The following is an 18,330-nucleotide window of genomic DNA, read 5'->3' as shown; positions in this document are numbered from 1 at the left end:
CAGACATGGCCGCTAGGTGGCGACAGCGCCACGTGCGGCTTATGGCTTTCCCCAAAATTGGTGTGGAACGGATGTACTTTTAGCTACCTGTAGCAAATGGACGAAATCGCGGAGTGAGCTACGCCTGCTATCGGTACCTAAAATAAATAACCGCCCGTACTCCAACCGGGCGGTTACCTCGTGAGCCAAGTCTAGGGACTTAAGGGCCTTGCCCGTCTCGGCTTTCACGAGGTTTTCCCCGAGAGATAAATCTATCAACACGTCTATCTCATTGAATACATTAATAGCTCTGTTCATTATGATAGATTGGTCCCAATAGAGCGAAACACGACTATTTATTAAAGAAAATCATTCTATAGAAGCTATTCTTAATCTTAAAATTCTTATTCTACGAATATCCCTATGATCTAAATGTTGTCCACTTTTACTAGGTAAGCCGCTGGCACCCGCTGGACTGCATAAAATGTTAACCTCCTTAGCACGCAGGGAGCGTACAATTTTTTATACATATTCCAAAATCTATTTAAACTTTTATTGTGTAATTAAGGGTTCCAATTTCAAAAACAAAACAATTGCTTCTGGGTCTCAGTGGGTTAAGAAAACGCTATTGCAGCTAGTATCTACCTACCAGTAAGTGTTTTTATCGGCAGGGGTTACTAAAACAATTTCACCCACAGAAAATATGCGTCAGCGAAGACGATTATTTCGGTTTTATATCCCTTAATGGTGATATTATGGTTGTAATAAAACATTATTAAACTATGCGGGACTACTGGTTTTGCCATAAAAGTGCTACAGGCAATATTTTTACGTCGGTGGAGATGGCATTTCCTTATTACATAGCTGGATCATTGTATTAGTAGGTATTCCATACTAATAAATAAACATACTTTTCATATTTTACTTTTTTTATTACGTGGCATCTAAGAGCGATATAACGATAAAACCATGAAATTAATTTTAGGTTTTAACTTAGTAAGTACGTGATTTTATTAACACGCGCGACATGTTTCATAGAGGATTAATTCGTTCACAGTGGGTGTTGCGTAGCCTTTAATACGATTGGCAAAACAAGGTTACAAAATTTAGTATTATTCGTTTAGCAACGAAATAAGTCACCCATGAACCAAATAATACGTACGTATTACATTTGTATTGGCACAAATTCAAATATATTTCGCAGTATTTAATTAACTCCGAGATCATTTCATCGAAGCAATACAAAAGCGTATACACTCGCGTGCAAAAGTATTGCATCACTTTGGATTTTTTCGTCCGCACCCAATATCTTTGTAATTCTATACCCGATTCTGAAAATTTTGGTATCAACTGAAAGCTTATAATCGGCTTCCCTTTATCTTGCATAATATCGATTGTCCGAAATACACTTCGCATAGCAGCTTTCGCAGAAACATTTTTAACCGAATGATACATTTGCATAATTGTATAATTAGCATAACTGTCATGTCGCATAACATTCATTTGGCCGAATTTTGAATAGCAGAATACTAATATCGTCGATTTTACATACGCAGAATTGTATGTAGCATAAATTACGTTTCACCGAATTTCTTATGGCATATTGCTCATATTGCAGACTTGAATTTCGCAGAATGTTATGCAGCAGAATAAAAGTTCTGCTGAAATTGTTACCGCATAATAGTCATGTCGCTGACTGAACCTACACAAAAGGAATTGCTGCCAGAACTATAGGTTAGGTTAGGTTAGAACTGCGACCCCTACATAAAAGGAATTGCTGCCAGAACTATAGGTTAGGTTAGGTTAGAACTGCGACCCCTACATAAAAGGAATTGCTGCCAGAACTATAGGTTAGGTTAGGTTAGAACTGCGACCCCTACACAAAAGAAATTGTTTCCAGAACTGTAGGTTAAGTTAGGTTAGAACTGCGACCCCTACATAAAAGGAATTGCTGCCAGAACTATAGGTTAGGTTAGGTTAGAACTGCCACCCCTACACAAAAGGTTCTGCTTCCAGAAGTGTAGGTTAGGTTAGGTTAGAACTGCGACCCCTACACACAAGGACAGCTTCCAGAACTGTAGGTTAGGTTAGGTTAGAACTGCGACCCCTACTCAAAAGAAACTGCTTCCAGAACTGTAGGTTAGGTTAGGTTACAACTGCGACTCCTACACAAAAAGAACTGCTTCCAGAACTGTAGGTTAGGTTAGGTTAGAACTGCGACCCCTACACTAAAGGAATTGCTGCCAGAAGTGTAGGTTAGGTTAGGTTAGAACTGCGACCCCTACTCAATAGGAACTGTTGGAGAAGGTGTTCATTGGTGGAGTAGGATACGGAAATATTATTCTCATCAACACTATGCCAATGAATTATTCTGCCTAAGGAAATTGTGCGAAAAGACAGTATGCCAAGTAAATATTATGCGACGCAATTTTTGGCAAAACAATTATTCGATTATAGGATTATTCTTCAAATTGACATTATGCCATTGTATTATTCAGCTTTACAAAATTGTGCGAAACAACAGTATGCCATGAAACTTATGCAAAATATAATTCTGCGAAATGATGATTCTGCCAAGGGTTGCTATGCGAAAGTAAAATATGACAATAAATTTTATGCAACATATTAGTAATCCCTTATAATCTAACGCAGTGTTTTTCAAACTTTATGGTGTCACGGCCCTTTATGACCACAAAATTTTTTTCGCGACCCCCCAAACCCCGTTTCTACGTTTTTCTATCTATGTAAAAAGAATCTGCAGACTGCACATGTGCGGAAAGAAAAGAGTCGTGGAATGTATGTGATCCCATACATTCTACGGCTCTTTTCTTTCCGCACAGACTCTAACAAATTTGGAACCACAGACCATTATTTGGAACTCACCTTTCTGTCATTCACTCAGTTACATATGCGTTTTAGGACGCACTCTACATATATTTATTTTTAAAGGATGGTATTTTTTTTATCATGGGAGCAATAATCCGTATATAAACGACTTACATATTATTATAGTTCGTTTTTTTTAGCATTAGAAAGAACTTCAAAGAAGGTAAGCGATCTTGACATGTCTTTTAATTGAAAAACGCTTTTTAAAAATCAGTAACTATTACTTATGTGGCAATGGGCAGGCCACATTGCACGCAGAGAAGATGGCCGATGGGGTCGAAAAGTGCTCGAGTGGAGACCACGGACTAGCAAGCGCAGCGTAGGACGTCCACCCACAAGATGGACATACGATCTTCCCATACAACCATTTCTAGTCGCCGTTACGACGCGGTGTTGACACATCTTGTGTCGACACCGTCTGTTTCGGTCACAATTCCAGTCGCAGAGTCGTCGCCGTGTCGACACAGTTACCAGAAATGGGGAAGGGTCGACACATGACACAAAGTGACATAAAGTGTGGTCGCCGTGTGCACACATTGTTTCGGGTTTGCGACTACTTTATGCCAAAATCATTCGTTCATTCGTTCATTTTGTTCCTGTCAAATGGAAACTGTCAGATGGAAAAATGCTTAAATAAAAATAAGTGACATTAATACGCCATCTCTAAAACGGATTACAAGACGTAATTATATATTGTTTGCATTTATATTACAATAGGACTTAAATTATTATGGGGAATTAAACTGCTCGAGTGATTTGATAAACTAAGTGTAATATAATCAACGCGCCACCACATTGTTTTAGTTTAGCCGGAAATGAAATTGTTTACTTCTCAGTGCCTGTGTTCATAACTATATTATTTGATGCATTTTTAGTACTTCGATGCGTATACTATACTTAAATAACAGAAATAACGCTTTACATACTACGAAACTTGTTAATTATGATGTATAAATATGGTTTAAGGCTGAGAAATATTGCAGTCACAAAGTAGTCGCAATGTTTCGACTTTGTGTCGACTCTGTGTTGACACATGACACGTGCTGTCAAAAGTAATAACAAAGTTACTGGATTTGCAAAATGGCTCCTTGTGTTCATTCGTTTTCAGATATTCTCAAAGTGTAAGAGCCATGCCGTGGAATAAAAAAAAGTTAATCCTCATATTTTAATCGCGATTAATTTAGTCGACCTAACATAGATTGAAATTGCATTAATCTGAATATTAATCGAATAAATTATCGATTAAATCTCGATTGAAAGTTGACATGGGGACATTTTTGTACGTAAATGGAATAGGATTTGCATGTAAATATTTCCCACCTTTTCGGGGCGGGGACAAATGGGAACACACAATTTTTGGATGTATTCCCATTTATTCCCGCAGGGAACAGATGGAATAGGATTTGAGAGTAAATATTTCCCATTTTTTCCCCCCTTATCGGGCTGGGGACAAATGGGAACACACAATTTTCGGATGTAATCCCATTTATCATTTATCCTCGCAGGGAACAGATGGAATAAGATTTGCATGTAAATATTTCCCATTTTTTCCACCTTATCGGGGTGGGGACAAATGGGAACACACAATTTTCAGTGGTATTCCCATTTATCCCCGTAGGGAACAGATGGAATAGGATTTGCATGTAAATATTTCCCAATTTTCCCACCTTTTCGGGGTGGGGACAAATGGGAACATACAATTTTCAGATGTAATCCCATTTATCCACGCAGGGAACAGATGGAATAGTATTTGCATGTAAATATTTCCCATTTTTTCCCACCTTATCGGGGTGGGGACAAATGGGAACACACAATTTTCGGATGTAATCCCATTTATCCTCGCAGGGAACAGATGGAATAGGATTTGCATGTAAATATTTCCCATTTTTTCCACCTTATCAGGGTGGGGACAAATGGGAACACAATTTTCGGATGTATTCCCATTTATCTCCGTAGGGAACAGATGGAATAGGATTTGCATGTAAATATTTCCCATTTTTTCCACCTTATCGGGGTGGGGACAAATGGGAACACACAATTTTCGGATGTATTCCCATTTATCCCCGTAGGGAACAGATGGAATAGGATTTGCATGTAAATATTTCCCAATTTTCCCACCTTTTCCGGGTGGGGACAAATGGGAACATACAATTTTCAGATGTAATCCCATTTATCCACGCAGGGAACAGATGGAATAGTATTTGCATGTAAATATTTCCCATTTTTTCCCACCTTTTCGGGGTGGGGACAAATGGGAACACACAATTTTCAGATGTAATCCCATTTATCCCCGTAGGGAACAGATGGAATAGTATTTGCATGTAAATATTTCCCATTTTTTCCCACCTTATCGGGGTGAGGACAAATGGGAACACACAATTTTCGGATGTATTCCCATTTATCCCCATAGGGAACAGATGGAATAGGATTTGCATGTAAATATTTCCCAATTTTCCCACCTTTTCGGGGTGGGGACAAATGGGAACACACAATTTTCAGATGTAATCCCATTTATCCCCGCAGGGAACAGATGGAATAGTATTTGCATGTAAATATTTCCCATTTTTTCCCACCTTATCGGGGTGGGGACAAATGGGAACACACAATTTTCGGATGTAATCCCATTTATCCTTTATCCTCGCAGGGAACAGATGGAATAAGATTTGCATGTAAATATTTCCCATTTTTTCCACCTTATCGGGGTGGGGACAAATGGGAACACACAATTTTCAGATGTATTCCCATTTATCCCCGTAGGGAATAGATGAAATAGGATTTGCATGTAAATATTTCCCAATTTTCCCACCTTTTCGGGGTGGGGACAAATGGGAACAGACAATTTTCAGATGTAATCCCATTTATCTCCGCAGGGAACAGGTGGACTAGGATTTGCATGTAAATATTTCCCATTTTTTCCCACCTTATCGGGGTGGGGACAAATGGGAACACACAATTTTCAGATGTAATCCCATTTATCCTCGCAGGGAACAGGTGGACTAGGATTTGCATGTAAATATTTCCCATTTTTTCCACCTTATCGGGGTGGGGACAAATGGGAACACACAATTTTCGGATGTATTCCCATTTATCTCCGTAGGGAACAGATGGAATAGGATTTGCATGTAAATATTTCCCTTTTTTTCCCACCTTATCGGGATGGGGACAAATGGGAACACACAATTTTCAGATGTACTCCCTGGCGTGACAATGTGACGTAACGTGACAGGTGCGACATTTCGACAAGTCTCATTGTTGCTGACGTCACAGGCATCCATGGGCTACGGTTATCGCTTACCATCGGGCGGGCCGTATTCCTGTTTGTCACCATCATTGTATTATTTTTAAAAACTTTATTATATCGGCAAAAACAGGTATTTCTTTTACGATGTTTATGATGATAATGATGGAAATTGTCACAAGATTTCAAAGAACTTTCGGTAATTCTTAAGTTCTGTGTCGGAATTTCGTGACAATTGTCGTATTTCTTGTAACAAATGTCATTAGCTTCGCAAAATAAGTACGTACTTATTAACTGGCGATATAGTGGAGTTTTTTTTTAATTAACATGTTGGTGGCAAACAACCACACCGCCCGTCTGATGGTAAGCGATTACCGTAGCCCATGGAGGCCTGTGACTTCAATTACAGTGATGTAGACAATAGGGAATATTAGGCAAAGCTCTGTGTAGGTGGCACTAGTAGTACACATACAGTAAACAAACATGCGTCACTACGTCACTCACATATCGCCTATCGTGAAACACGACAATCGAGGGTTCGGTTTCTGCCTCTCTATCACTCTCGCATATTCGAGCGATAAAGAGGCGGATAACTAAATTTCGATTTTCGCGTTTACCGGTAGGCACTTGTTAACAAACCGCCTTGATGCATCAATGTCATATTTTATTGTCTTTGAAAACTTGTCAAAAAACAGTTTAAGGCACAGTATGTATAAGTTAGTCTATGAATTTACTGAGTCGGTAGTGCTGCACTCTGGCGGCAGAACATTGCAGTAATATACCCTATTGTTGGACCTGTCACGTCCTAAAACCTATAAAACAATATTCATGACGACTTTTATGACAACATGCGTAGCCGCCAACTTGGATTATAAAATGGTCATCATTTTCGAATTCTGCACTCCCTAAAACCTATAAATCGACATCCGTGACGACGCAAGTTATCTTTATTTTCAGATCTAACCAATTGCTACAGAATACAAAGGACAAAAAAAGAAGCAAGGAGGTAATGAAACAAGCAAAAATACTGATGATTCCTCGACGCAATTGGATGATTCTTAAATTGTGTCCAGATTTTCTTGTCATAAAAGTTTTTATTTTTCACATATAACTCACACAAGCTCCGTGTCATTTCGACCTAGTAATTTTTTTAATGTTTTTGTTTATATATGCGTATCTCACTAGAATAATATAATCAAGGTATGTTTATGTTTGATGGTTGAAATAGTAACTCTAAAAATTATATTTGTGTCTTATATTCCTGCCGAAGACTTTTATTTTTCCTTTTCCTTCTACACAAGTTAGGCCAAGTAATAAGAATTTAGGGCTCTCAATTTTATCTTGACTTCTACATCAGTAAAGCTACGAGGCCATGTTTGGTATCGTTTTCGTATAAATTCACAGTACCAAATTTAGTTATGGTACCACATTGACACCATTCTGAAGTAAAAACATATAAACTTATTAAAATACTTTCTTTTAAACTCCTCTTCACGCTTAAACTGCTGAACAGTTTTAATTTAAAGGTACACATATATTTTGAGTCCCGAGACAGGACATAATAAGTTATCTCAAAAATCATCCTTTAAAGGTGTGAAATGTGGTGCAGGGGGGAATTCAGAATTGAATTCTTGAAGTTAATACTTACTGTTTAAGTTTAGGTTTGAAGTCATGTTTTTTATCATTTTCAACTAAATCAAAGATGTAGAATTGTAGACCATCCCAAATTTCATATAAATCGGTTCAGCGGTTATTGATTGTCCGTACAAATTTTCACGCCACTTTTCACACCTTCAAAAGATGATTTTGGTTATAAGATCTATCCTATGTCCTGTTCCGGGACGCAAACTATTTCTATACCAAATTTCAACGAAATCGGTTCAGCGGTTAAGCGTCAAGAGGAGTTTAAAAAATACCGGCCAAGTGCGAGCCGGACTCGCGTATTAAGGGTTCCGTACATTAAGTCCGCCTCGCGCTTGGCTGCACATTTCTAATAGGTTTTCCTGTCATCTTAATAATCGTGATAGGTAAAGGACTATTTTGTGTATTTTTTTCAAAATTTAAGACCTAGTAGTTTCGGAGATAAAGGGGGGGGGGGAATGGTCATTTTTTGGGTATAAAATCAATTTGTTTACGTTATATGCCCGTCTTTGGGTCCCTAATTTACATATATGTACCAAATTTCAACTTAATTGGTCCAGTAGTTTCCGAGAAAATAGCACAAAACAGATAGGTACATAAATCAATCTACATACAAACCGCGCTCGAGCAACGCACACATAGACACTGCTCACGGACACGATATCTCGGACCGGTTGGGACCACTGCGAGCGCGAGTGCCATCCGCTTCAGACACGCGTCTGTGAACTTTTTGTGCAATAATGGAGAAACAAAAAAAAGTTTACGATAACTGTTCAATGGACGGTTGTTTAAATTCAACAATAAACGGTGAATTGTCGTTTTTTAAGCTACCAGTTTGAAGCAATGACGCAATGACATTAAAATTAAAATAATTTAGTTATTATTAATTGAGAAATAGTTTATTAAAGCAAAACAGTATTAACAAAATAAATAAACTAAGTATTAAAATTAAAACTAAACTATGTACACAATGTACACATATTTACAAATAAAAAATGGGAGCTAGCTCGGCGTTATTATTAATTTATATTTCCATTCTTCCCATTTCATCTTCAGCAATAAATCAAACGACTAGATACGAGATACGATACGATAGATACGAGTGCCACTACCACAAGTTTTTTGTGCATAAGCCATAGTTGTCAACCCTAGAGCGACCGCCGAGCGTAGGTATGAAAAGTGAAGTACATACATGTGATTGACTTCTGTACCTATCTGTTTTGTGAAAATAGGCTGTGACAGACGGACAGACATACAGACGCACGAGTGATCCTATAAGGGTTCCATTTTTTCCTTTTGAGGTACGGAACCCTAAAAAAATTGTTTTTAAATTTTGTGGAACACGGCCTAGCACCTTCACTGATGTAGAGATCAAGATAAAATTGAGAGCCCTAAATAAAGTTTCAACAGCGGATATCTCAAAAACTATTCAATATATGGAAAAAATTGACGAAATAAACTTGTAACAAATTAAATTAACTTTCATTTTCTATAAGTGGCCATGTCGCTACGATGCATAGTTTCCGAGATATAATCGAAAAACCGGAAAATGGGACCTTCAAAGCCCCCTTTCTCCCCCCCGCTCAAAGGCTACGGCCGAGGACTTTTGATATGTTCACCTCCTAACTTGTCCAAACCAAGTTAAGGAGCCAAAAATTGTGTTCCGAGCATTTCCCTCTACAACTTTATTGAGCATTCGTTGCCTGACCTAGTAGCGTATTGCATTTCTTTAAAAACTTTTCTGTAAAAGGTTGACGGGTGTTGGGTGTTTATAATTATGGTTTTGGTCGATTTTTATCATTCGCATCGCCCATGATGACTTACTAGACTTACGAACACACGAGACACTAATAGTAGTTTGACAAACCTTGGTTTTCAAGAGGTATTTTATATTGACATTTGCTGTCACAAATTTGCTGTCAGATTTAGTCGCAAACCGCAAGCAAAGTGCACACAAATGTGTCGACACCTTGTTACGGAAAAGTGTAGACACGGCGACGACACTTTGTTTCGAAACAATTCTAGACACATTGTGTGGACTCTGTTACGACACATCTGACATTTAGTTACCACTTTGATGATTCTGCGACTGGAATGGTTATATGGGTTGTTAAGGTCGCCGGAAGACGCTGGATGCGGGTCGCTTCCAACCGGCACGTATGGAGGTCCAAGGGGGAGGCCTATGTTCAGCAGTGGACGTCTTATGGCTGAGATGATGATGATGATTACTTATGAAAGCAGAAGAACATAAATGATCATATTAGATGCATAATTTGTTTTATTGATATGTACGTTAACGACCATTAAATTTTAAAGGATTTGATTATTTGTAAGTTAAATAAAATGAAATCTGCTTTCCATGAGTTTCTTTCAAAGCTGAGCTTCGCGACCCCCTTGGACAAGTGCCGCGACCCACCGACTGGGGGTCGCGACCCACAGTTTGAAAAACACTCATCTAACGCATTATAAAAATGGTAAATTCATTGAAATTTTGAATCTGAAGACTTAAAAAAATCAGAAAACTGAAAGTAGTCGCATAATGCTCCAAAAATAAATCAGGAAAGTTGGGAATAAAAGTCATTTTTTTAATACAACATAAATTATTATTATTAAATTAATACTTGGTATTGCCACCCATAGCCCTCCTTACACAAATCAAGCGGTTTTTCATAGACCTAATTAATTTTTTAATGTGATGATGAGGCATAGCGTCCCACTCCTCCAGCAAGGCGGCCTTCAGCTCCTCAACATTGACCAGGGCAAGATTCCGCTTCCGAACCCTCCTTTTCAGGTAGTCCCACACGTGTTTAATGGGGTTAAGGTCTGGGCTTATCGCTGACCAGTCCATGGTGTCGATGCCCACTTCGAGAAAGTAGGCTGCGGTGGCCCTAGCGGTATGACACGGGGCATTATCCTGCATTAGGATGAACCCCTCATCAAAAATACCGGCATAAGGAACAACATGTTCCTCCAGGATACCAGTGATGTACTTGGCAGCGGTCAATCCACTGTCACGGCCCCCGCCAGGCACGAAAACCAGCTCTGTGCTCGCTGTCCAACCGTCGTAGAAAATGCCGCCCCAGAACTTTACGGATCCACCGCCATAGGCGACCCTTTCGGAGAAGAAACATGGAGCGAACCGTTCTTCTGGCCTTCTGTGGACTCTTCCTCTTCGGTCACATCCATTCAAGCACATTCTGCACTCGTTCAAGAAGAGAACTGGGGGTCATTGCTCAATGGTCGATTATATATTACGATTTTCAGCAAACTCTCTTTAGGCTGTACGGTGTCGCGCCAGCAATCTGGGCCCCGCTGCGAGCCTCCTGGGTGTCAAGTTCGCTTTCTCAAGTCTTCTTCTTATTGTTCACTCACTCGCAGTCACTCCTCGTACCTCACGCAGACGCTGCTGGATGGCAATGCTTGTCTGGTGTCGATCTCGGGGAGATATTGTGACAAATTCATATTCATATTCAATTCTTTATTGCAGATAACAGATGATCCATATTAAATTAAAATAATTAAAATTACGTACACAATAATAAAACAATAAATAGGTACACTTAAAAATGATTAAAATAATAAAATTAAAAATTAAAGATTAAAGTATTCAGTCTTACACAAAAAATAAAAGGTACATTTTGGAATTACAAACACAAAATAAATAATAATAATAGTTAAAATTCAGTCAATTATTTACATGCAAACTATTCCAGTGTCTCGCTATGGGGGAGTCCAAACAGCTAGCGATCACACTCAGAATGCCGTTGTTACTCCCACGCACACGGCGCATGATGGAGGCGACCCGCTTTCGAACAATGGCATGGAAGCCGTCTACTCGCATTTCCGCAAACATGCCCGATGCGCTGCAGCACCTGGGCAGTCCCAACAGCATCTTGAGCGTATTATTATATTGCACCCTTAAGGCACTGACTGCCCGCTGAGTATAGTTCACCCACAGGCAGCACGAATAAAAAGACTGGCAAAACGCCTTAAACAAAGTAATTTTAACTTCATTACTGCATCGCGCAAACCTGCGGGCCAACATATTCCCCCGAACAGCCAGCGCCCTACGCTCCCTCTCAATGTCCAGGTCATCCGAGAGACACTCCGTGACCCAGTGACCCAAGTACTTAAATTTAGCGGTTCTTTTTAGTGGTACTCCATTCAACATAATATTCGGGACCCTATCCACTTTAAAACCGCGCGACTGAAATACGAGTACCTCACTCTTCGTCGTGTCGTACTTAAGTCCATGAGCCACCGCGTACCTCTCACATTTGCCAAGCAGCCTACTAACTGCACACGCAGAGGGCCCCAACAGCACCATATCGTCGGCATAGCTAATATTGTTCACCATTTTACCTGCCACACAACAGCCAACCCTGGTGCTGCTGAGATCCCCTATCAAGGCGTTCACATACAGATTGAAGAGTCGAGGAGATGATAATCCACCCTGCCTCACTCCACACTTCAAACTGTACTCCTCCGATAATGCATCTGCCCATCTTACGACATTCACCTGGTTCTTGTACCAATAATCAAAAATACCGATCACTTCATCTGGCAGGTTTGTTTCTGATCTTAGTTTATGCCACAGAAGCTCATAGGACACCATATCAAAAGCTTTAGATAAGTCCAAGAAACACGCGTATACTGGAGTTTTTCTCTCAGTATAGTACCGGACAGTATGCTTGAGACTTAAAATAGCTGCATCAGTCGACAGCCCAGGCTGAAAACCAAACTGAGCATCATGCAATTTAACATATTTACTAAGCTGTCAATCAAGCAGACCGTCCAGTACCTTGGCAATGGTAGTAGCTAGTGATATGGGCCTATAGTTGGAACTATCCGAATAGTCACCGGTTTTATTTTTGATTATTGGCACCACCACCGTTTTCATACACTCGTCCGGTAAGTAAGAGTGCCGTATACACAACGTATAAAACATGGACAATACGCGCGGCAGATGTACACCGGCATGTTTAAGGTGCTCAATACTTATGCTATCGTGACCCGGTGATCTCCCCTTCGACATACTACGTATGACAGAGGCGACCTCACCAGCTGAAAAGGTAATAAGTGGGCCCGACGTGCACCTCAAACCTGTCCGAACGGTAGGAGACGTGATATGCAGTGGTTCAACTTTAAAGCTATCTTTAAACATATTAGCTATTTCCACCGGCCCACTGATACCATTAACATTGAGCGGGGCGCGCGGCTTAGGGTTGAGGCTATTAGTCTGCTTCCAGAAATTGCGGAAGTCCTTTTTAGCGTGTTGCTCTGCCAGAATATCCATCCTTATCTGTTCGGCATTGTCCTGGCACCACTTCAGCCTTGATTTAAATATACGCTTTGACTCCACCATGCGAGCGTAAAAAGGCCCACAAGACGGTTTCCCATACATCAACCAACACTGAAAATGGTGCCTGGCATCCCTATGAGCCAGAACAAAGAAGCGGTCGTCCCTCTCTGATGTACACTTTCTGCGGCCGCTTCTTGGTCTTGAAGTAAAGGATCCAGTCCCCTGGAACATCTGGTAAACTCAGCAAAGTATAGATTGGCTTCAATTCAGCTCGGCAGCTACTGAACGTTGGCTACGCCCTGTTTGCAGGGGCTGGACGATTTGGCGGACTTCAGCTTCAGTGATTTCTTTTTTTCCAGGTCATATTCACGGAATAATATGCGGAGATATGTAACGATCAACTTCTGATAAGTGACTGATAACAACCCCTTCTCTACCCCCCGGTTTATAGGGGTCAAGGGTAGCGCAACTCGTGCGCGTGATAACGTGAAACCGCTCACAAATCGGGAAAAAGTCGATAATTTGAAAAATACTGGGCCGGTTTCCATGTTTTTTTACTTTTCATAAAGCTAAAACTTCAAGAAACATGATCACATTAAAATAATTTAGCGAAATTAACCAGTTTACAAATATATTGGGTACAGTTGAAAAAATGCAAAGTGATGCAATACTTTTGCACGCGAGCGTATATTACAGCCTTTGTTAAATGTACTCTAAGCCATTGCGGATTCGCCGAAACATGCCATTGCACAAATTTCTGTAGTCTATAGATATTGGCAGCAGTAGCTTGTTATTTTATTATATGTACATCTTGCAATATTTTATGCAGGGTAACGATGTATAAAGTACAACTTAAAATAAATGAAAATTACACATGTTTTCGCGATTTTTTTTTTCGAGCCAACTTTAAGCTTTTAAGATTTTGGTCAGAGCCTGCCCTTGGAAATATAGTCTAGTTTCCGTGTGACTTTATTCATGGCATTGATCTTGATTGAAACGTGTTAAAATACTTAAAATAACCTTATAACTACAATTTTTCGTTAGGCCACTCCTATGAAAAGCCCTTACAATCCACTATACCTACATATGAAATAACTCCTTAACGGAACTGACATTGCTTGGGCGTCGTGGGATTCACATGATTGATTTGCAAAGGCAGGAAAATATCCGTGATTGAATGATTTGCACTTGTTTCATGTGTATATTCAGAGTGCTCGAAGAACCGATAGCTATTAGGGTAAAAAAATAAAGGGTCTCTAGTGGTTCTACGTAAGCAAATATACAGAGTTTTTTAAATCCATGACTATATACGATTACCCGATTACCCGCACTGCGGCCAGCAGGCGTAAGTATTATGGATGGCTTTATCCACGTGATAAAATAACTGTCACTTTTTAACACCGCGAGATAGACAGTGACGGATACCATTTTATCACGCTGTCACGTAGACAAGAACGACAATCATATCCGTACAGAGGGCCTAGCCAAGATGACAACCGTACAACGACAAACACCAAACGAAAAGAAAAAATGTATTGGGATGACTGATAAGTAAAATCATTACATTATGTATGTAGTATCTATCCCCAACAACGAACCAACAACCAGTGATGTGATAAAATCGCGAGAGCACGCATGCACCCGGCATTAGGACAGCGTATAAGCGGTGGTCGTGGAGATCCTTAGGAAAGACCTTCGCTTACCTTAGGACGTTATTTTACTGACATTACGCAAACGTAGTCGCCAGCAAAAGCCAGTAGGTACTTAAGCTAATAAAGTACGCGAATCAACAATATGTATCCGGAATCCTAAATGTCAGGTCCGAAAAAACACCACAATTAATTTCGACGCCACCGAACACGGCCTTTCATTTATTTACACAGGCTGGATCCTTAAATCTCTTTTGGATAAATCGACATCATTCGAGGTTAAAACCGGACTGAAAGCCAGTGTTTTATTATGTAATCACCCCCATATTGGACGAGGAACTAATTATGTAGTAGTATAGGTATAATATTGTTTTTATAGGCGTCGACTTTAATGGTTGAATTAAGACTTCGTATATCAACCTGTAATCGCATACTTTTCACTATGGGCTCACGACTTTTGTTTTGTTTTCCAATTTTTACGCAGCTATTCTTATTGTGAATTCAATGGTTACCTATGTCTTGGTAACATTATTATTTTAATATGTTTACCTTTTGCCAACCCCGATGTTCGATGAATTTCAACATGGCCACACAAGCTATAAGGCTTCGTCACTCAGTCGCATTTTCCGGGCGGGGCGTGAGCGGGGCGAGCCGCTTTGCACTCTCACGCCCCGCCTGGACAACGCGCCTGTGTGACGGAACCTTTATTGAGCTTAACGTTGGACAGTCAGTTTGTGTATTAATGTCCTATAATATTTATTTATTTATAATTTTATTGATGGCGGGGTTTTATAATCCCACTTACCTAGTGCGAAGTCACAAGAAGGCCCGAAGAAGACGTGCGCGCAGTCATTGTAGGCGTCTATAGCCTCGATGACCGCGTAGGCGGAGTCGCAGTCCTCCACATCATAGCTCATGTACTCGAACTGCACCCAGTCCGGAAACGCCTGCTTGACGACCTCTTGCTGTAGCGCTAGCTCAATAGCGGGCTCCACCTGAAAACAGGTACTATAATATAGTAGTAGAAGTTGTGGTTGAATAAAGATTTTATCTATCTATCTATCTATCTAGTAGCCATAGTCTAATAAAACATGGTCTTCTCTTCCCAGAGTGACACAAGCCTACGTCACAATAACATTGCCACTTTGTATAGCGCTATTGCATACTATTATCAATATTATATAGCGCTGTCGCATGATGACGTAGGCTTGTGTCAGTCACGTCGGAAGACAGTACCAGGTGGAGTATATTTATTACACCATGGTAGTAGCAAAAGAGAAATAAGTAAGGATAGAGTGCTCACCTCATACGTTAGTTTTCTTACCAAAACGCTTATTATTTTCGTAGTCGACATCTAGCGTCAAGTAGCGAATTTATCACTACTGCTACTTGACAATAGATATCACGAGTGACGCGACTGATGAAAAGTGTATTTCTTAACAATTTACAACTAATATTACAAGCAGAAGGAGTTGAAAGTAGAGTTCCGGTTAATCCGGTTATAATAAAAACTGAAAATTATTGAGCATTAGACTTTTCGTTCGTCGCGACATCTATTACCAAGTACTGTACTGTACTGATAAATCCGCTACTTGACGCTAGATGTCGACTACGAAAATGAAAGGCGTTTTGGTAAGAAAACTGATGTATGGAGTGAGCACTCTATGTTTACCTATTTCTCTGTGGTAGTAGCGAGGTCGTAAGTCATAAAAAACTGAACAAATGAGCGAAACCTGCAATTTCTCATCGCAATAAGAAATACTGCTTTATAATTATAGTAAACACCTTAACTGTTCTTTGAATGAGGTGTTTTAAGTATTAGTTGGTATTAGGTAGGACTAACGTGAATATGTTTTAGACAAAAATTTAATTTTTGGTTCAAGCTTTTATCGCTGACTATACTTTTCTTTCCACAGGCAACTAATACTTATCGAGACGATTCTAACAATCCCAAACACAATTAAGTTGCGTTGTTTTAACACAGAGTTCCTATGACCACCTGTCTCCATCATCAGGTCAGCTCGAAGCTGCCATATTATTACATATATAAATATGCAAATTTTCAGCTTCATCACAAATCGGGAAATAGGTCAAATTTAGCTTCCAAGATTTGACCCACACTAACACACTAACTAACTAACATACTAACTAACAGGGCAAGTTAAATAAAAACTTGTTTAAATGGCAACTTCTTGAATCTTCATTCATTCAGTATAATAAAGTTTGGATTAGAGTTAAGGCCTGGTATACTTAGGTACTACCAAAGCCAACTAAAGTATGACTCACGCTAAACGGGGCCAGGCCCGGACCGATGCGTCCGACATGTCATTTTCTATGACGGCCGATCGGTGATCACGTGGCGCTTTCCATAGAAAACGAAGCGCTGAAGTCCCGGCCCGGTCTAGCGTGAGTCCAGGCCTAGTATAAGTAGGTACTACTAAAGCCGATTAAAGCAATCATCACCTACTCACCATAGTCAACGAAGCATAATAAGACGTGTTCCGCGGCAGCAACAAAGCTGCCCTAACAACGCAGTTTCCGTTATCATCACAAAGGTTCTCACACGACCTCTCGTTCGGCTCTCCCCCTCTACAATTACTGGCTCCAACACCACACGACACACACAACAGCACCAGCACTGTATACCACGCCATGTTAAACTCCCGTATCATTAAGATCAATCACTGAAGCACTTCGCTTATCACATTTTTATGCACTTTCGATATCACCGTTTCGTTCGGCATCTGAAACAAAATAGAATGTTTGTGAACATTTTTATTGAGTAACTGTACCTAAAGTGTCATTCTATGGAACTTGCTAACTATGTAAACAAAAGTCACTAGTAAATTCGTCATTCTTTGACAATTTCAATATGGCGGTTTGTTTACATAGTTAGCAAGTTCCATAGAATGACACTTTATGTATATTGGTTTTCCTCTTGTAGTTAGGTTGATACCAACAAAATAAGGCTGAAAGACGACATCGACGTTTGTACGATATTTAGTGGGCTTGAATTTGGCAAAAGCTGAACTCACATAGCGCTTCACATCGCTTTTAGCTGACATTCGTATGACTACCGCAGCGTCCGCAGCTGCACCATCACCATCCAAACGTCACCTTTACAGTTTACGGTCTAGGCAAATAAAACCTAGGCATTTTAGTTATTCAACCAAATTCTTAAGGGGCCCACTGATTAACAGTCCGCCGGACGGTATCGGCCTGCCTGCTAGAACAAAATTTTGACAGTTCCGAACAACTGACAGGTCGATACCGTCCGGCGGACTGTTAATCATTGGGCCCCTTTAGGATTATTTTTATTGTTGGTTTAGTTTCGATAGTAATACTGTTCCTCATAAATATTTGTCTCAGGAGTCGTATTTTTTAATATAGGTAGGTAACTATTTTCATATAAGTACCTACCCACAAGACACGCTTGAATGATTACTATTATTGTCCTTAGTGGCACTTGCACCATCTCACTAACCCGGGGTTAACCGGTTAAACCGTTAACCCAGTGTCAAATTGTACTGGTAACCATAACAACTACAGGTGTAACCAGTTAACCCCGGGTTAGTGGGATGGTGCAAGTGGCCCTTATAATATTTAACATTTTTGTCTTAACTAACATTTTTCTT

General features: G+C 40.0%; 1 protein-coding gene across 1 annotated transcript in view; it reads right to left on the bottom strand.

The window, feature by feature from the left end:
• LOC134789944 (atrial natriuretic peptide receptor 1) overlaps positions 1 to 17,444 on the bottom strand; it is a 245,932-nt gene extending 228,488 nt beyond the window's left edge. Inside the window, exons 1-2 of the mRNA XM_063760684.1 lie at positions 17,167 to 17,444; positions 15,501 to 15,690 (exon numbers count right to left, since the gene is read on the bottom strand). Coding sequence (XP_063616754.1) covers positions 15,501 to 15,690; positions 17,167 to 17,367 — 391 coding nt within the window. The 5' untranslated portion in view covers positions 17,368 to 17,444. The remainder of the gene's footprint in view (positions 1 to 15,500; positions 15,691 to 17,166) is intronic.
• Positions 17,445 to 18,330: the final 886 nt, after the last annotated feature.

This window comes from Cydia splendana, chromosome 1 (genome assembly GCF_910591565.1).
Source record: "Cydia splendana chromosome 1, ilCydSple1.2, whole genome shotgun sequence".
In the NCBI taxonomy this organism is placed as follows: Eukaryota; Metazoa; Arthropoda; class Insecta; order Lepidoptera; family Tortricidae; genus Cydia; species Cydia splendana.
This window is presented reverse-complemented; position numbering and strand designations above follow the sequence as displayed.